The 20,082-nt window shown below is 44.0% G+C and overlaps 1 protein-coding gene across 1 annotated transcript; it reads left to right on the top strand.

The window, feature by feature from the left end:
• The first annotated feature begins 2,345 nt into the window (after positions 1-2,345).
• Positions 2,346-14,705, top strand: LOC146178317 (immunomodulatory peroxidase-like). The gene is made up of 5 exons (XM_084579671.1): positions 2,346-2,368; positions 2,681-2,908; positions 4,825-4,994; positions 13,061-13,166; positions 14,639-14,705. Exons 1-5 carry the CDS (start codon positions 2,346-2,348, stop codon positions 14,703-14,705), a joined length of 594 nt encoding a protein of 197 aa, XP_084435797.1.
• The last annotated feature ends 5,377 nt before the right edge of the window (positions 14,706-20,082 follow it).

Raw genomic sequence — 20,082 nt, 5'->3', positions numbered from 1 at the left:
CTAATTGGCAGTTCAGGAGAGTAAGATGCCGGGCTAGGTGGTGATTCATAATGCGAAGGAGTCAGCGCAAAAATACGGACGAAAGACAAGAAGGACACATAGGACAGTCACGAGTGCTTTACTACGAACTGTTTATCCAAGATGTGTACATGGCAAATAAGAAGGGACTGGAGAACATGCGCAAAGTGAATACAGATGCAAAACTGATGTAATTCAGCAGGTTATTGAGAAAACCGATCTAAAAAAGAACACACTCAGCAGAATGCAAATGTAAACACGTATCACTTACACCACGATCGAATAACGTTCTGATATGATCGGCCTCTAGCAGGAGCCTTAATATTACCACTATAGCCCAGAATTGTTACCTTCTCAAACATTGCCCTACATGTGCTGCCAACGAAGCAAGGTGTCAGAATAGATTCACATTATAGTCATTATTTTGTACATTTTTGGCATGCTCCCGTAGCCGATCATTAATGCAGCGGCCAGTACAGCCGCCATAAAAATGCCCCACATGAGAGGGGGAGGCAGTATACCACTTCTGTAGTGCAGTCAACGTAGGCGATGCTATGTATTTTGTAAGATAGGTGTGCAGCGCTCCTGACTGTCTTATATGTCCTTCTGCTCTTTGTCTTTCGTCCGTATTTTTGCGCCGACTTCTTCTTGATTGGCAGGAAAAAAAAAAGAAGAAAAAAACTTCAGAGGCACTTTGATGATTTGATGTAGGAACAGCAGTTTGCTGGTATCTAAAAAAACAAATTGAGGCTTTCTGCGATTTTTTGGAACAAACAAGCGATGAAGACGACTACGTATTTCATTGTATATACTTTTGCCACGACTACGTGCATCGCGTAGTTATAAGTTACAGGTACTTTCCTCAGTATTTCCTTCTGTGTGCACACGACCTTCATATACAGCACTGCAGCCACAGGGACTATACCTTGGTATTGATAATTAAGGCCAAAACATTTCTTAGCTCACGGGTGGAGTCGACTGAAATGCCACAGGAAATCTCCGTAGGAAGGGTAGGCACAAACTGAAGCTTAAAAAAAAAACAATCTGCCTTCACTGCGAACCGAACCACAACCCATCCCATTACTCCACGCCGGGCCCTTAATTCTCCTTGTGTAGCGGGAGGATGGTAGAGTTATGATAATGATGATGCATTTTGTAATATTGATAACGATTATTGTAGCATTGATAACGACGCTGCAGTTAGTGATTATGATGGTAGGCGATCACAATGACGGTACGACATAGTTTATGAAAATGGTAAACAAATTTCTCGGGAGACTGTTGAGGCTTATTACATCGCTGCAGAAGAACGGAAATCTGAGCTAGTTGGTGCATTGCAAGATCAAAAAACAGCGCGGCTACTTGGGACAAACAGAGCGGAGAATAACGGACAAGCGCTGACTCACAACTGAAATTTATTCGAAAAAGGCACAGGTAATATACACTTTTTTCTCAAGAACCAGGGCGCATGCGCTCCCAAACAAGCATCAGTCTAATCATGGCAATCCAAATATACAATCTCAGTGTCATGCAGAAGCACCGATGGCGTGCTTACGCAACTATCCCCTTTTCTATGGATGTGATAGGCTTCCGATAACTCCCTGGTTAGTTGATCCTTATGCCTGTAGATTACATATTAGTGTTGTTAAAAAGAGGTGTGCATAGTTTTTTATCAGGATATCTCGGATCATTATTTAAAGGGCAGTCCCTGTAGTGCCATGATTAGACTGATGCTTGTTTGGGAGCGCATGCGTCCTGGTTCTTGAGAAAAAAGTGTATATTACCTGTGCCTTTTTCGAATAAATTTCAGTTGTTAGTCAGCGCTTGTCCGTTATTCTCCTCTCTGTTTGTCCCAAGTAGCCGCGCTGTTTTTTGATATTACATCGCTGATGCTAAGGACGCGTCTGTGGAAGCTATCGGTGAATCTTCATAGTAAGGAATTTGCTTTTTTAGATAACTCGATAATACGACCATGATTTTCAGTTGATTCTGCCCTTTCACCGCTTTGGGTTTCGTGCACGTACATCTTACTGCCAGGCTTTGTTTGCTTTTTTTCTTTCAATAAAACTTCACTACTTAATCCAGCCTGATCTAATTGTGCTCTTTTCTTTTCTGTGTTGCGTTCTTCAGCTGGTTTAAGACGAATGACGGTGCATTACAGAAAACAGTCCAGTAAAGTGGCTTTCGCCATTTGCGCTCTAAGCAGACTTAAGCAGAGTCCCATATTTTTTTCCGGATTAATATTTTCTTTCCCTTTTCTTCGGTCAATTTCCTCCTGTTAGCCAGTCTACAAAGTACGTAGCTGTCTAGATATGAGGTGTGACGTCATGCAGAAGCGAGCACCACTTCGGTAAGTTGAGTTAAAACACTAAACGCGAATGTTTCTTCGATTACGAAGATTTTGTACAAGCTTTGGGGCTTTTTTATATAGCCGCATCGCCGCTCTTGGGTGGAGGCTAATTAAATTACACCCTTAGCATTGAGCGCACGCAAATAATGTATTTCAACAAGAAAATTGAATATGGCGACCTGCCAACATACATGGATGGTAGGTCAACGAATAAGAGTTAGCATCCGAAGGTTCATGCCGCTTCATTTATTAGGAGAGCCACGTATACTGCAGTCATTGTAAAAATACACATTTCTCTGTGTGGCCGTGCAGATACATCACCCACGACCTGACCAGACACGCTTTTCGGCTGGCAGGAGGCTCACAGCCCTTTGGCTTGGACCTCCTCGCCTTCGACATACAGCGTGGCCGGGACAACGGACTGCGTGCCTACGTCGACTACGTCACTCACTGCATGCCGAGATTGCAGATAGAGACATTCGATGACCTTAAACAACTCATTCCCGAGGACGCAGTGAAGATTTTCGCCTCTCTTTACGAGTAAGTGGGGCCTCTTAAAAGGGTGATGATGGGGTCATCGATGTATTGCGGTTTTATACTTGAATCTTGAGAGTTCCTTGGACGGCCAGAAGATCAAATCAGTCGATATTGTCGACCGTAAACCCTTACTGCTCATTGGAGGGTCAAATTCTAAAGTTAAAGTTCAGCTACTTTGGTCATCTGATGAGAAGAGAGGAGTCGCTGGAGAAAGATTTGATGTTGGGAAAGGTTCAGGGTCGCCGGAGAAGGGGTAGGCAGCGAGCGCGATGGTTAGATGGCATCCTCGAGGCGCTGCAGATGAAGTTATGTGATGTTAGGAAGATAGTGAGAGACCGGAAAGCGTGGCGTGACATGGTCCATAGGGTCACGAAGAGTCGGACACGACTGAACGACTGAACTGAACTGAACTGAATAATGTACAAGTGTGTGATTCTAATCGCAAAGTTTTAGTGCCTAGCGCGCGGCCGCATATAAAAAAGGTAGAAATAGAAATCAGGAAACTCCTCCCACCGAGAACGACAGACATTTTGAAATGCACGTGTGATTTCACAAGAGAATAGATGGCGAAGCGACGTCTGCAATACAGGCTGCAATATCAAAGCACACGACTCTTTCTTTCGTGGATGATTGACACAGTGGACGTCCCTCATGCAGAAGCACTTGATGAACATTCATGCTACTGCACAAAAATTATATCGAGTAAGTTATGTTTTCTTCGGCTTAGTTAAGGCATGGTCACGGTAAGTGGGCCGCGCGGTTAGGTTCCTTAGCCTAACGACGCGCTGACCTGTCGCATTACACCGGCGATGACGCCAGCACGACCAACGGTCGCCTATCGCCGTAGAGTGAAGTTTTCGACCCCGCGACGCCGACGGGACTGTTCAGCGGACGGACGCCCGATCAGCTTCGGTCAGATCGAGAACTTGACGCCCGATGCGTTAACGGCCTGAACAGCTGCGCTTGTATGCAGCTTAAACGTGTTAGAAAAAGGAAAACAAGCAGCTACACGACCAGCGTACATGTATACAAAAACTATGTAAACAAACACGCTGAGGGCGCATTCGCCATTTTGCGGAAGATTAGGGCTCACACAATAAATACTAAATTGTGTATGTTTACGTTTAAGCACTCACGAGTCATTTGCTAGACAAGCACTAGAAACATTCAAGGTGAGGCTCGGGATGGGGAATACTGCGCTACTTGCTAGACAGGGGACAGGTGAAGGACAACACATGAATGAAGCGCTTCATTCGTGTGTTGCCATTCACCTGTCCCCTGTTTAGCAAGTAGCGCAGTATTCCCCATTATTATCAACCAACTGGCCCCCGTGTTAGCATTGGAGTCTCGGGAGACGGTCGCAGTCATGCGCGCGGCTGCGGGAGAGGCGAGATGAATACGGTGGCGGCTAGGAAGCTTTTGTTCGGAGAAGGCAGTGAAGCGCATTATAATCGCTTTGAGTTTTGCGATAACGGGACAGAAACGGCAGCGGCGGCGCATGCTTTCGTGCGCTGGTCGTGGACAGATTTAACATAGTTTAGCAAAAACGCTTTACCAGCCGAAAATAACTAAACTTGACTAACACGCGCATATAACAGCATCTCAAAGGATATCGGTTCGTTAAAAAGTTTTGTCTGCTCCTCTAATGTTGCAAGGTGCGCTCTCGCGTCAACGTATGCTTGTTTGGGTTTTCTTAGTTTTTGGACCGAAATATCGACGGGTAAGAGCTCAGCAATCAGCATTGCAACGCTGCCCCCTTTTGCGGCGTACACGGTGGAGAGAAACATTGAACATGTTGCTTTTTTTGTTATTTTTTTGCAAAATGGTTTTTCTCTTTTTAGTTTCAGCAACCTGTCCATCTCTTTCTTCCAAGTATCATTAGAGTCCTGAACGCTAATGTGCTCACGCATGTCGCCCAGGGACGTCAAGGACATAGACCTTTTCTCGGCGGGCCTCGCAGAACGCACGCTGCCCTCGTCCATGGTGGGGCCGACCTTCGCCTGCATGATTGGTCCCATGTTCAGAGGTCTCAAGTTCGGCGACAGGTTCTTCTACGAGCATGGTGGAGTAGCAGGCTCTTTCACACCTCGTAAGTAAACTCCAAATGTGACTAGCACGATGCCTCGTTGGTTCCATAGACTGCCATAGTCTTGGCCGAGTAAGCTTGGCCAGTCACCCGGCCTCCTATGCGGGACCTGGCATGTTCCTCACATTCACCGGCGGATGTCCATTACTTTTCAAAAAGATGGTACGCTTTCCCGAGTTAGGTCGACTGATTTTGTCTCGGCGATAGATGAGACAGTGGTGACGTAACATTCGCGTCATCATGTACTAACAACGTGAGCCCAACACAGCGGATGATGCAGCAGCTTAGTAACTTTCCATCCATCCTTAGAGCCATAATGAGAGGAAGCAGACTCCACACCATGCCCTCATAATGCATCCTTGAATGTGTCTACTCTCCTGCCTACTTGTACGTCATTCGTATTTATGTATTTCAGAAAAATGACTGAGACATCCTGCAAAGAGGACGCTGTTCTCTAAGGAGGGAATCTTGCGTAAATTTTTCCCTGTAAGATATTTGTTTTCATGCAAAAATACTCCTATTAGGACCACTTTCAGACGCATGATCAGTTCAAAATTTAGATTATGCTCACTTGCAACAGCTTTCGACGCATAAAAATGTTGGACGAAGGTATGTATTTGTATTCAAACACTCAGTACTGATCTCATACTGACGCAGCTGAGGGGTTTTAGAAATCTAGGTGCTTGATAGTTACACAAGTGCAGCGGTTCTCATAAGACCGCGATCTTCTACCGGACATTAGAGAAATTGCGCCGGCGATAGACCAGTTTGGACTGCTCACACGTGTCCAGTTCGCTAGAACGCATGAAGTCGTACAGAAACCGAAACCGGAACAAAACCCGAATTTTCGCCCGGAACTGGAAACGAACCGACCTCGGGTTTTTTTTTTTTTTTTTTTTTTTTTCGGCCATCTTGGAACTGAACCCGAACCGGAAAAAGATCGGAAGAACCGTTTCGACCCGAACTGCGGTGCGGCACCGACCATCTTTCGCTGGCAACTTTGTTATTTTTTCCTTTACCGCTGCTTATCCAGCGCTCTTCTCGCTAGTTTCCTAGGCATCACTGAACACCACAAAGATCACAACCATATTGAAAAATCGCGTATTACAAAAAGATGAAAAGAATGAAGGAACAGTCATTGCCACATGCATAGCACCAATATGGTGTGGGTCTATCGTTTCATCCCAAACAGGGGTGGCCGCTGCACTGCGCAATGGCGTCGCTCATGGAGAAAGTTGTCTCATTCGAGAGCCTTCTTAGGAAGTGAAAGAAGGACATATAATTCGTAACTTGAGTTAAATATTTAGATCAAATTATAGCTATGTACGATTCAAGAACGAAATGACAGCTCTGTTAAAAACATTCCACGCAAATCGTTTCATTTTCTTATCGTTCGACGACGTTATAAATGAGTCACATAGCACGTGCAAAGCAGCAGCCGTATGCGATGCGACACCAGCAGATGCAATTCGGTTAACCGACATTTCAGAATGATAAGCCGAAGCTGATGGTGGGAAGGCGCCTTGGGGAGCAATTTAGCGGCCTGTACTTAAGTTGTATCTGAACATAGCACAAATATATTTCATAAGTCGATTTCCCCTTGTAAACTTGTTTAAGCGTAACAGAGACAACATAACAGCAACAAAGACAGGACAGGGCGTTTTCTCCCTTTGTTTCCTCCCCGTTTTGTCCCTAGCGATGTCTGCTTGTTTTATTTCCCTTAGCAACTTAAACTATGCCAGGTGTGAAGCTGCAAGGTTCAAATGTGAACGCTGTGCGGAGGTAGGAACTGAGTGAAATTACTGGTAGTAGTATCAATCACAATCTTTATGTGGTGTGTTGTCGTTTCGGCCCGTACAACTACGGTGTCGAAAAAAGGAATGCATTTCAGCGCTTTATCCATCATCACTGATGTGAATACCTAAGACAGTATAGAACGGTGGTACTGAAAGCTGTAAGTGCACTATTGAGTGTAAACTTAACTAATGAGTTACCTGGTCTACGGGTTGCGCGGTGACGAGGGAGGTCGGGACAAAACCCTTCAAAAGCAGGCCAAGCCAAACGGGGAGACCTGCGACTGGGAGCGTTTCGACGTGATTTACTTTATTACCACTTGCACATCTACCTCGCAAAGATATGTAAAAACAAGCACCTACGCAAAACATACGTACCAGAGGAGATTTCCAACCCGTGAAAGTGTCGCGGCGTCACTTTTTCCATCGGCGCACTCCGCGGCGTCGTTGGTTCCGCCGTTTTCTGCAGCCGCTGATGGCTCGAACATATATGGCGAGAGTCCAAACTGTTCACTACTGCCCGCACTATCCATAATTTTCAAGACTAGGCCTTCCAGCCAACTGAAGCAACGCGCTAGCAACGCACTACGCAGCAACGCCGTCGGTGCAGGCCGGAGACCCGCGGGACACCCGAAGATGACGTCACGACGGTCCCGGCCACTCACAGGCGACAGTGGCGTTCGCTCGGCGCCCTGAGGCGCTGGCGCGCGTTTTCTTCTAAAAAACTGCTGTTTGCGTTTATTTAAGCCATTTTTTAATGCGATGTTCTTGTTCAGTGGACCAAAAACAACTAAATGCTGCCGAAAACTCAATTTTTTCGAAAAGTGCTTCAGCTTCCCTTTAACGAAGAAAACAGAGGCGGGAATAGTAGTAATTGTGTAATCGGTGACCTGCGGCGTGAGCTAGAATAGCAGCTTGGGCATGTTCTTTATGCATCTTGAGGTAACAGCGCGGAACACAGGACGGGAGCACAAGATTAGAGGTCAGCGCTCGTTGTGTCGTCCTCTAATCTTGTGCTCCCGTCCTGTGTTCCGCGCTGTTACCTCAAGCTGCGGCGTGAGATTCTCGGTATCACATTACGTTGACCAGCGAGGAAAGGTGTCGAGCAAAACAGCATTTGATAACCATATGCAAACGGCGTCTTAGGATCGCCGGCAGCGATTAAGTACCGCTGCAGGCGACAGCAGAATCTCTCCCTAAGAGATTGAAAGCTGAAGATAAGCTTGAAGCGTTCCTAATGGGAAGAGAAGACTGCCTGCAAGGACTTGAAGACAGCGGCAGTTATCTCAAAATTAAAGAAGTACAGAGCCTGCCCAATGCATTTGAAAAGATGCTTAGAATAAGCAAATACTCGAGTGTTTTGAAATTTGGGAGACGTTGCGGCACCCAGAACTGTATTCACTAGCTATATAGTAGCGCTTGCTGTGCCATCTACACAAGTCAATGTTTAGAGAGCATTTTCTGGACTAATGTATGCTGTCTTATCATCGAACCCGGATGACTTCAACAACCCTCGACAATGTCCTCTTCGTTCGCTCTTTCTGTTTTGAAATATTAAAACGTGTACAGCCTTTACTAAGCACATAATAAACACAATAAAATATTTGCGGGCAGCCGTTATGTCATATCATGCTTGTAAATTATGCCACTAAACGTAAAAGTCTAGCTTCAAAGTGGTTCTCGAAAAAGATATATAGCGCGTATGCAGACACCCATGTCGCGCAAAAAGACAGTGGTCGGATCGCGTCACGGCAACAGGCGTGAGGCAATTAATCCGGTTCTACGGCAAATACGATAATTACTCCAACCTTTATACGTGGCGAAGACGACTTTTCTCACACATTTAGAGCCGCAACACACGGGTGTCTTTGCATTTTACCTCCATAGTAACGCGCACTGCAAAGGCCTCCTCGTGCAATGCGATATATAGTCACACATAACATATATACATCGTTAATCTTGTGGTGTGTGCTTGGATCACTGCTTGGATCACTGCTTGGATCACTGCTTGGTGTGTGCTTTGATCACCCTTCATGGATCACTGCCTTGTCGTGGCGGAGGGGCTTGCGAAACTCGATGAAGTCGTGAGCTCTGCTGTGTAGGGCCACCCGAGATAGACAGGTCACGACAGAGAGTTCTGACAAAATGTGATTCACTGGAGAAGGTAATGGCAACCCACTCCAGTATTTCCTGCAAGAAAACCCTATGGCCAGTCACAATACCATTAATGATATGACGCCGGAAGATGAGCCCCCCAGGTTGGAAGGCGTCCCACATGTTACTGGGGATGAACAAAGGCGATTCCTAGTAGCTCCAGGACGAATGAAGCGGCTGGGCTAAACCCAAAAGGACGCTCAGTTTTGGATGTGTCGGGAAGCGAACGGAAAGTCCGATGCTGCAAGGAGATTTATCACATAGCAGCATGGAATGCAAGATATATGACGCAAGGTAAACTGGATGTCGTCAAGCGAGAAATGGAGAGATTGAACATTGTTATCTTGGGTATCAACGAGCTCAAGTGGACCGGAATGGGAGAATTTAATACCGGCGACCATTATGTCTTTTATTGTAAGCACGAATCCAGGAGAAGGAACGGGGTCGCTTTCATAGCAAACAAAAGAATGGGCAAAGCAGTGCTAGGGTACAACCCCAAAACGACCGACTGATTTCACTTCGGATCCAAGGTCACCCTTTCAACATAACAGTTATCCAAGTCTATGCACCACCCACTAGTGCTGAAGAAGCTGACGTTGAGAGATTTTATGCTGACCTGCAATGCTTTTTAGACCGCACTCCATCATCAGACGTCCTTTTTCTCATAAACGACTGGACTGCTAAGGTGGGGAGTAAAGAAATATCCGGAATTACAGGCAAGTTCGGTCTTGGTGAGCCAAATGAAGCTGGGCAGAGGCTAGTAGAGTTTTGTCAAGAAAACAACCTGACCATAGCGAATACTCATTTTCAACAGCACAAGAAGCGTCTGTACACATGGATTTCACCGGACTGTCTGTACAGGAATCAGATTGATTATATTCTTTGCCGGCAGAGATGGAGAAGCGCTATACAAGCAGTGCTTGTAAAAACAAGGCCTGGGGCCGATTGTGGCACCGATCACCAGCTTCTTGTTGCCAAATTTAGGCTTCGATTGAGGAGAACGCAGAAAACTAGAAAGCCTTTCAGGTGTAATCTGGATCAAATTCCATCAGAATATGCTGTGGAAGTAAGGAATCGATTTCAAGAATTAGATCTAGAATACAGAGAGCCTGAAGAGATGTGGACTGATGTTCGTGATATAATACAAGAAGTTGCTACTAAGGTAGTTCCAAAGCAAAAGAAATGCAAGAAAGCAAACTGGTTACCTGAAGAGGCTTTGCAAATAGCTGAGGAAAGGAGGATGGCAAAAATTATGGGGGAAAGAGAAAGATACAGTGCCAAACAGTTGAGGACAACAGCCAATTGAGGAACACAAGAGCTCTGTATAAGACAATCAAAGGTATCAAAGGAAGCTTCTGTGCTAAGCTGGGCGTGATAAAGGACAAACGAGGCAGGGACCTCACTGAAGCCTCAGAGATAAAGAAGAGGTAGTAGGAATACACAGAAGAACTGTACAAGAAGGACCCGGATGTGCAAACCCAATATAAGACGGTTGTGATTACTGATCTCGAGACGGCCATCCTGAAGAGAGAAGTTGAATGGGCCTTAGCCAGCCTTGCTAAGAACAAAGCTAGTGGAATTGATGGCATTCCAGCTGAGTTGCTTCAAAACCTCAACCATGAAGACGCTGTTAACGTTATGTATACATTATGGCAGCAAATTTGGACAACCCTGCAGTGGCCACAGAATTGGAGGAGGTCAGTTTACATCCCCATCCCAAAGAAAGGCAGTACCAAAGATTGTTCCAACTACCGCACGATCGCGCTTATTTTGCATGCTAGCAAGGTGATGTTGAAAATACTCCAAGGTAGGCTGCAGCAGTATGTGGATCGGGAGCTTCCGGACGTGCAAGCTGGGTTTCGCAAGGGCAGAGGAACTAGAGACCAGATTGCCAACCTTCGCTGGATCATGGAAAAAGCAAGAGAGTTCCTGAAACCCATCTACTTCTGCTTTATTGATTATGCGAAAGCGTTTGACTGCGTAGATCACAGCAGATTGTGGCAAGCTCGCCAAGAGATGGGAGTTCCAATCCATCTCATCTGTCTCCTCAGGAACCTGTATGAAGGGCAAGAGGCCAAAGTCAGTACTGGGCATGGTCTTACTGATTGGTTTCCGATTGAGAAATGAGTGAGACAAGGCTGCATACAGTCGCTCTGCCTATTTAACCTATATGCTGAGTGCATCATGAAGAAGGCCGGTCTGGACGAGTCTTCAGCTGGAGTGAAGATTGCTGGAAAACGTATCAACAACCTCAGATATGCGGACGATACCACTTTAATGGGAGAAAGTGAAGTGGAACTCAAGAGACTTCTGATGCGCATACAAGAAGGGGGTGAGAAGTTCGGGCTTAAACTGAACATTAAAAAGACAAAGATCATGGCGTCTTACCCTATCAAGTCCTGGAGCATCAAGGGACAAGAAGTGGAAGCTGTGACAGAGTTTCTCTTCTTGGGCTCCAAGATTACACTGGAAGGAGACTGCAGCCATGAAATTAGGAGACGCCTGCTTCTGGGAAAGAGAGCAATGGTTAGCCTTGACCGCCTAGTAAAGAGCAGAGACATTAGTCTGCCTACCAAGATCCGTATAACTCGTGCTATGGTCTTTTCAGTTGTGATGTATGTACACGAGAGTTGGACTGTGAGGAAGGCTGACCGCCGAAGAATTGACTCGTTCGAATTGTGGTGCTCGCGGAAACTCTTGAGAGTTCCTTGGACGGCCAGAAGATCAAATCAGTCGATATTGTTGGCCATAAACCCTGACTGTTCATTGGAGGGTATAATTCTAAAGGTAAAGCTCAGCTACTTTGGTCATCTGATGAGAAGAGAGGAGTCGAGAAAGATATGATGTTGGGAAAGGTTGAGGGTCACCGGAGAAGGGGTAGGCAGTGAACGCGATGGTTAGATGGCATCCTCGAGGCGCTACAGATGAAGTTATGTGATGTTTTGAAGATAGTGAGAGACCGGAAAGCGTGGCGTGACATGGTCCATAGGGTCACGAAGAGTCGGACACGACTGAACGACTGAACTACAACGCGCACTGCAAAGGCGTTCTCGTGCAGTGCGATATATAGTCACACATAAGATATATACATCGTTAATCTTTTGGTGTGTGCTTCGTTTGACCTTAATCTGCTTTCAAAATTCTTTAGCGGAAGTCGGACGAAACATTGTGCATGTAGTCGTAGAGGTTTCGTTCTAAAATACAACTGATGCAAAATTTTGTGTGCCTGAAAAGCGCAGCAGAAAACATTATTTCCCTTTCAATTTCTTTAAACATTTTTCTGAGGTCTAACGAAGTGGAGCCCGTCACATCTTAAGACAAAAACAATAGACGGACTACTATATAAATTTTCTGCTTTTATTATATACAGGAACAAAAGAAACTCAGTATTAAAAAAGCGGTGGAAAGAAAATAGAGGCGAAGTTTTTTTTGAACCCCTTTGAACCCTTTTGAATCCGTTCGGGCAGAGTCGAACCGGTTCGAACCGAGCGGATGGGTCTCCTGAGCCGAAACCGAACCCGTACTCAAAAGGCATGAGCCTTAACCTGAACTGAACCTAAAAAAAATTGTGGTTCGACGCTCTGCTGGGACGTATTGAACAGCAGAGTTCTGTGATCCTGCGATAGAACCGTCTACATGTGAGAGAGACTGGTCATTATATAAAGTGTTTTCTGGAGAAAACAATTTGGGAGGTGATCACCAGCTGTACCTTTAAAGTGGACTGTGCGTGAATCTGGCCTGCTTAAAGAGATTACCGATTTCTAATTAGAATTAGCACGCTACATTCAGTGAAATGTGCTTTTTGATAAGAGAGAATTGGTTAAAAATTTAAAATATAGGTGTCTCCCCCATCCACCGATACGGCAAGTAAGCGGCTTGCTTCAGCAGACGTTTTTCCGGCTTGGTCTTTAAAGTTGTGCCGACGAAGTGCTCTCCGTTGTAAACGCCAGGACTTTAAATATAGGTAGTGGCGGGAAATTTTAAGTGCAGTTTCTTGGGATATAACTATGTGTACACTTCCGGAGAAGCATGAGCATATACGCAGAAAAACTCACGTCTCCAGTGTGCCTCTTACAAAAAACGCTCCTGGAATGAGTTCTCGGTATTTGTTTTCTTTTGCAGAGCAACTGGAGACAATACGGAAGACATCGCTTGCTCAGATAATGTGCAAAAACACCGACATCATTCGCAGCATTCAACCCAGAGTGCTTCTTTTACCAGGGAATGGGTAAGTAAGCTCGCACACAAGGCATGAAATGAGAGATTAGCTGCGAAACCCGTTACAATGAATGCGGATGGCAGGAGAAAAATTACAACGAAGCAATATACGCAAAGCGCTATGAGTTTTCATGCCATTGTTTTACTGGCTGCCAAATTCTTTGCCGCGCAGCCGGTTGCTCAGCAACGTATCTTCTAAAAGCAGTGTAGCTAAAAGCAGTGTAGCACCTCGGAGCAGTCATTGGGCTGAATAATGTGCGAGATAAATGATCTATTTTAACAAGAGTGCAAGCGAATACAAGAAATCCAACAAAATAGGCAGGAGGTGAACTACACGGGTTAGCTTTAGCACTATATGACTTTAGTGCATTCACCGTTGAGTAGCTGCATGGTCGAAACCTCGCCAGCGTCGGTGTATACTGTAACCATTGCAGAGTAAATTTACTAAAGGACAAGAAATCCTCACTTTTGCTAATTACGAGGTAATCATGCGCAGGCTGAGTGCACATTCTCAAGTGTAAAAACCAACGCCACAACACACAATGTGTGACACAACCGTAGAGAGAGCAGTAGAAGGAAATTACTCGATAATAAATATTAAACTTCTTTGTGCCTATCGTGCACATAATTCTGTCGTGTTTTGTACTGTGGCATTTTAAGGCATCCAGTATATCAAGACACTAATGTTGAGAATATGAAACCGCGCTTATTCAGAACAGTTTTATCTTCAACCCAGCAATGGAATGTACATCGCTCAAGAAAAACATTGATATTATACTAGGAGCGTTATGACAGTTGTTATGTTCACAGTATTTGCCTCGTAGTTCACTGTCTTGAAAAGGTTTCCCTGCTTTTTAAGCTGTTTGATTTGCATCACCTGTTCTGCAAAAGCCGTGAATAGAGGCAACTGTGGAGGCACAAGCGAAGAGGGTGGGTTCGATTTTGTGCATTTGGCATTTCAAATGATCTATTTTCCGGCTAAACCGCGGAATGTGTTAGGAGGAAAATCACCGAGCGCTAAACGTTCGTGCTGGTGTTTCCAAAGCCGAGCTATAGTTAGCTCGCACCGTCGTCAATCCTCTCCTTCTCCGGAAAGTATTTTAAGGCGAAAGCCAGTAATGCTCATGCTGTCGTGGACAAAATGTGTTCCGCTTTTGCGGCGGCTCTGATTCGCCGAGGCGAGATGACGTCATAGAGGTCTCGACCAATCACAGAGCACCATCACAGTATGCGCGAATGCATGCCTTATATGGCTATATGTCAATCAATGGCCAATTACTAATTAAGTAATTTAGTCATTAACTAATATTTACATAATTATTATTTACCTGCTTAAAGACTAATTAAATAATTAGTAAATAATTAATTACTAATTAGTGTCAGTTGCGTAGTACAACGCTGTACTTAGGGTTTCACCTTTCGCTACTTCAGTCGCTAAAGTCCCTCGTAATTTTTTCTGTGTTATTCTGTTTCCCGGTGCAGGAACGAGTTGACTACTTGCTCCCAACTTGGTGACATCGATCTGCTCCAGTGGAAAGAAATAAACTGAACAAGCTGCGTGGCTGCGCAGTTAATCTTGAATAAAGGCTATCCTTGCTTTACACCAAATGAATCCAAGTGAAAAAGTAAAAAAAACTTCGGAATCTGCCAAAATATGACAAATTATTGAATATTTGTTATATAGCCAGGTTTTTTTTTTTTTTTCATTTCTGTAGTAGTTTTTGTAGATTGGTAGTGTTTTCAATTCTACTTTTTTGTAGTCATAGGTTTGTACTATACGTTTTCTGATTTACCTACCGAAATTTTCGGCGTTATTAGAGAACTTTCTTTGTCACAACAGGTTCACGCTGAAAACTCTGCGCATAAATTTGGTTGTTTACACAAATTCTGGTCCGTAGTTTATACCAACTGAGTATCGCTTTCGTCTCAATGTGCAATTGAAGTTCGAACACTAATCTGGAAAATCGAAGCTCTGGGTTATAAATGCTGGTTGATGAACCGACTGCTGTGCACTTATTGAAAATAAAAATTGTTTTCTGCAAGTGGGGCCCGCCGTGGTGGCGCCGTGGTTAAGATGTCCGGCTATACTGTGCCAGAGTGCCTGGGTTTAATAGCAAACTTCGCGAAACGGTCTGGGAAAGCAATAACTGTGTTGCGTCAATTGCTTATTTCCCTCACAGCTGCAGTTTAAGCCGTTAGATATAATAAAGCCTCGCAAAAGACTAATTCGCTCTTGCATATGCTTCAAATGAAATGTGAACATGCAGTGCAGTGATGACGATGATGATCATAAGAGAGTTTGTTGAAAAGTATAGGTTTGGCCACTGAAGGTTATAACACATGGTGCTTATATCTCTTCTTATGGTGTGGTGAAATATCCATTTTACACGCATTTTATTTGCAGAGGTGTTTAGCAGTTTGCTACGCCACCAGGCCAACGAAAAGCTTGTTGTTTTAGTGCTACAGTACTATTGCCCTCATTCTCGCACAAACCCGATGGCTGAAGCCGATTTGACATTTGACCTTTCGGAGGAACTTCAGGTGTACACAGAAACAAGTGTGACAGATATCGCGCCTTTCCTTTCCTGTAAACCAATTCTAGAACGCCGGTGAAATCTGATGTGTTCAACGAACGCTGGTTGCGGTCGACAAGGGGCGCGCGATGTACCGTAGCAGCAGCAACGCTCAGGCTTTCGCATTTCTTTATTGCAGATTCTGCAGTCCTTGCAGAACTTTTAGTGCTGCAGAAAACATGGAATGCGTAGTCTGAGCATAGCCGCCTAACTGACACCGCAAAATAACGTTTAATAACCGAAACACAGCAAACACAATCTTGTCAAAACGCCCTGCTGTCGCACAATATGCCGTGGTTACCCGAGTTAAACCGTCTGTATTTTTTTTATTCACCGGCAGGTATCTGGCAGCACTGGAGGTCTAATCCTGCATCACCGACAGAAGACGAGCAAAAACTGCTCAAACCATTAGGTCCTCACTGTGGTTTGCCCTAAATTGTATTGCAACAGTTAACATGCCGACTGCGATAAAGTTAATTCTTCCTAGCCATGGTGGGGCCATTACGTTAACACCTCTTGATATATAAAGGAGACCTAGGCCTGTATTCCGAATTTGCGTCGTTATCGAAGTGTCACGATCTCACGTGCCCTCGAGTCATCTGATTGGTCGAAACACCGGAACCGGGTGGTGCCACTACGGAACCGGAAGAAGTAGCAACATCATGTTCCGGCGTTCCCACCAATCAGGTGACTCGAGGTCGGGGAGATAACGACACTTTCGATAACAACGCAAACTCGGAATACGGGCCCTAATGTCTAAATATGGTATCATCGATCCTTTCTGATCGCCCGAGACCAACCGGGGCCACGAGGGTAGCGGTTAGTATCAAGCCGATATGTAGCAATCCTGCAGGGCTATTGAGATCTAAGCGCTAGTAAGCGCAAACGTATTCAACTTGAAGAGATTCAAACGTTTGTTGAAGTGGCAAGGTTTTAAAAGGAGACTGTTCGAAATCTTTAAGCGATAACTTTAATACGCAAGGTAAAGCCAAGGTCACCGTGTGCTTCCGATGACGTTCAAGCAGCTTCGAGGTGAAATTGGAATTGGTAAAATAGTTACCCACAACCACTTTGGGTAACTATGTTCCCACCAAAAAATCAAGGTATATGCAAAAGTCAAGGTCTGGGGCAAGGTAAACGGATAAAAATTAACTGATGTGGAACTAGCTGCACGCATGAGCAGCCGCGTGGCGATGCACATGATCGTTGACGTGAATATCAATATATATACTATTATATACATATATACATATACATATATACACACACACACACATATATATATATATATATATATATATATATATATATATATATATATATAAGCAGATCAATCAAGGGGAAATGAGGGTGCTCGTTATAATACCCGAAGGAAAGAAGCCAACAGTCGGCGAGGCCAAGGAAAGCGTTGGGGATGGTACTTTTATGTCTTTTTTTTTTTTAATGTTTACTTGGATAATCACAGAAATTAGTAATGTAATCTGTTTAGGAGAAAGATAATTGGACACAAAGTAGAAGAAAAAACAACGTGCCGATGGTGGGATCCGAACCCACGACCTCCGAATAACGCGTCCGGTGCTCTACCAACTGAGCTACATCGGCCGCTGTCCCTCCTGCTACTTTCTTGGGTATTTATGTTGTCTGTATTGTTCACTCTCAAGGTTCGTATACAGACAATATAAATACCCAAGAAAGTAGCAGGGGGGACAGCGGCCGATGTAGCTCAGTTGGAAGAGCACCGGACGCGTTATTCGGAGGTCGTGGGTTCGGATCCCACCATCGGCACGTTTTTTTTTATTCTACTTTGTGTCTAATTATCTTTCTCCTAAACAGATTACATTACTAATTTCTGTGCTTATCCAAGTAAACATTAAAAAAAAAAGTACCATCCCCAACGCTTTCCTTGGCCTCGCCGACTGTTGGCTTCTTTCCTTCGTATATATATATATATATATATATATATATATATATATATATATATATATATATATATATATATATATATATATATATATATATATATATAGTATATGTAATAATAGTATATATATTCTGTAAATATAGAATATACATACTATTACGACCCTGCCGTCTTGCTCGCGCCGTAAGTCGCCAGGATGTCTCCTCTTCATCCCGCGGGTAATTGTGAAGAGGAAGAAGTGCACGAGGAACATTCCAGTCAGTGGCATTGTCGTGATTGCTGCGCGTGTTGGACCTGACTGTGTTCGCTGTCGCTGTGTTCGCCGCTGATCTGCCCACTCCGAGTACCTCAATTAACACCCATCTTACAATATATATATATATATATATATATATATATATATATATATATATATATATATATATATATATATATATATATATATATATATATATAGAGAGAGAGAGAGAGAGAGAGAGAGAGAGAGAGAGAGAGAGAGGGGAGATAGAGAAAAATAAACTTTATTTATATAAAGTAATTACGCGGGTGGTTCACTCAGGTCCGGGAAACCATTGGCAAATACGACCCTCCAGGCCTGAGCGATCAGCTGGCACTGAAGGGGGAGCTCTGTGTGAGCCAGTTTCGCCTCCAACTGCTCATGGCTAAGTTTCTGTAAAGCGCGCCTCGGCCGGCGCTATCGCTTCAGACTAGGTTTACCCGAGGCTCAACCACAGCCAGTTTTTTTTTTTTTCTTTTGCTAGAAGACCGTGCAGCCGTACCTTAACGGTATACTCTGGCGGTGCCGTGATAGTTCGTGCGCTAACACCCTGCTGCGCAGCCGTGAACAAAAAAAAAAAAAAAACGCGAAGTGGATGACACGAAGAAAAATTAAACCGCTGTTTAATTATTTTAAGCACCAGCACATGCTCTGCCGGTACTCATACAATACAGATTGTGTTGAATAATCATATTTTTCATATGTAACTAGAGAATGAAACCAACGCAGTCCTTCAATTACAAGCACTAATTCACTGAACAACTTCATAACACTTGTAGAAAATGAATTACCAGCATCGCAGTTGTCATGACTACTTTGTAGCGTCTGTAATGAAAAAAAAAAACTCAAGAGATTTTCTATTTTTTGTATTGTATTGAAATTAAAGCGTTCGACATCTTTTTAAGTTACAAGGGTTTCTAGTGCTCAGTGTACAATGTTGGCTAACCGTTTGCCTTTTGCTTTACTTTGTTCTAAATGCAGTCTTTAACCCTTTATAAATTAAACCCTGTATTGCGTCTTGCCCTGTCTAATAGCTTAAAATTTTTGCATTGATCTCACTCTGTGTTACCTGGCGTTGGTACTTAGTTTATATGTGTCATTGATATCATTTGATCTTCTTGTTCAAATTTAAGTGCCATAATTAACAAGGCTTTGTATTCGGTATTTTATTATTTTTTCTTGAAACGTTTCGTTCCAGTATGTATGTTTTACTTGTGTGTCCTTCCTGCTAATTTCCTGCGAGATTGGTCCTGGGGAAAGATGAGGGCTCCCCGTGAAAGAGAAAGAGACAGAGAGAGAGGGTGTTCGCCGCGTCGTGCGAGTGAGGGGAATGTTGAATTCCCACAACGTACGTAGGTCCGCATGTGTACGTTTCCACATGTAACAAATCGTAGCGACGTTTCCTGCTTTGTTGCCGCGCTAAGTGCTAGAAAACAAAATAAGTAAAAACGGAGTGAAAATACTTCCCGCACAATCACTATAGGAGCAGAGATGGCAACTGCTTCAAAAAATATTTGGCAATACCGAATGAGTGATGTAACTGTTCCCTAGCATATGATCCCCCAAGAAAGCCATGCCTATGAAGACGTTTTTCTTCTACTTGCATTGAAATTCCCTCTGAATTAGGCTTCACCTTTTTGCGGCCAGGGAGTTCAGTAAAGACGGGAGTCTCAGGTTTGCAAGCTTGATCTTGTGTTGCACTTGAAGGTTCTATTCCAGTAACTCATTTATCGATTCACCGATGCACTACTCTGCCAGCAGGCAACAAACTACCAATCAAGTCACAAGGTAATAGGCAGTAACGCAAAAGTAGGTCACAGTGCAAATCAAATGCTGCGTTTCGGGATTTCTTTTCACTTCCAGGACATATTGCTGTTAGGTTGGTCGCATAATGTTCACTCGTAAAAGAAACAAACAAAAAAAGAAACAGGCCTACTTATTGAGAAAACTGGAGACATATGTTTAAGGTGTGAGAATGATATTTTTATTCATTTCACTCATTAAATGAAGAGGTTAGCAGCAGGCTAACGCATAAACGTAATTACCGACGTGGCAACGCGCTTTTTGTACGTTACTAAATAGCGGGAAAGAAGGTATTAAGCAAGAGGGGCGCATGAAACAGCTGGAAGTATTTTATTTTTCTCTCCTTTGGGGG

The sequence above is a fragment of the Amblyomma maculatum genome, chromosome 9 (assembly GCF_055883805.1).
Source record: "Amblyomma maculatum isolate TAMU_Amacu chromosome 9, ASM5588380v1, whole genome shotgun sequence".
Lineage (NCBI taxonomy): Eukaryota > Metazoa > Arthropoda > Arachnida > Ixodida > Ixodidae > Amblyomma > Amblyomma maculatum.
This window is presented reverse-complemented; position numbering and strand designations above follow the sequence as displayed.

Excerpts from the sequence above, each read along its gene's own strand:
- LOC146178317 (XM_084579671.1), top strand. The coding sequence starts at position 2,346 with ATGCAGAAGCGAGCACCACTTCG. Across the intron at positions 2,369-2,680 it reads CAGAAGCGAGCACCACTTCG|ATACATCACCCACGACCTGA; the intron begins GTAAGTTGAGTT and ends GTGGCCGTGCAG. Across the intron at positions 2,909-4,824 it reads ATTTTCGCCTCTCTTTACGA|GGACGTCAAGGACATAGACC; the intron begins GTAAGTGGGGCC and ends CATGTCGCCCAG.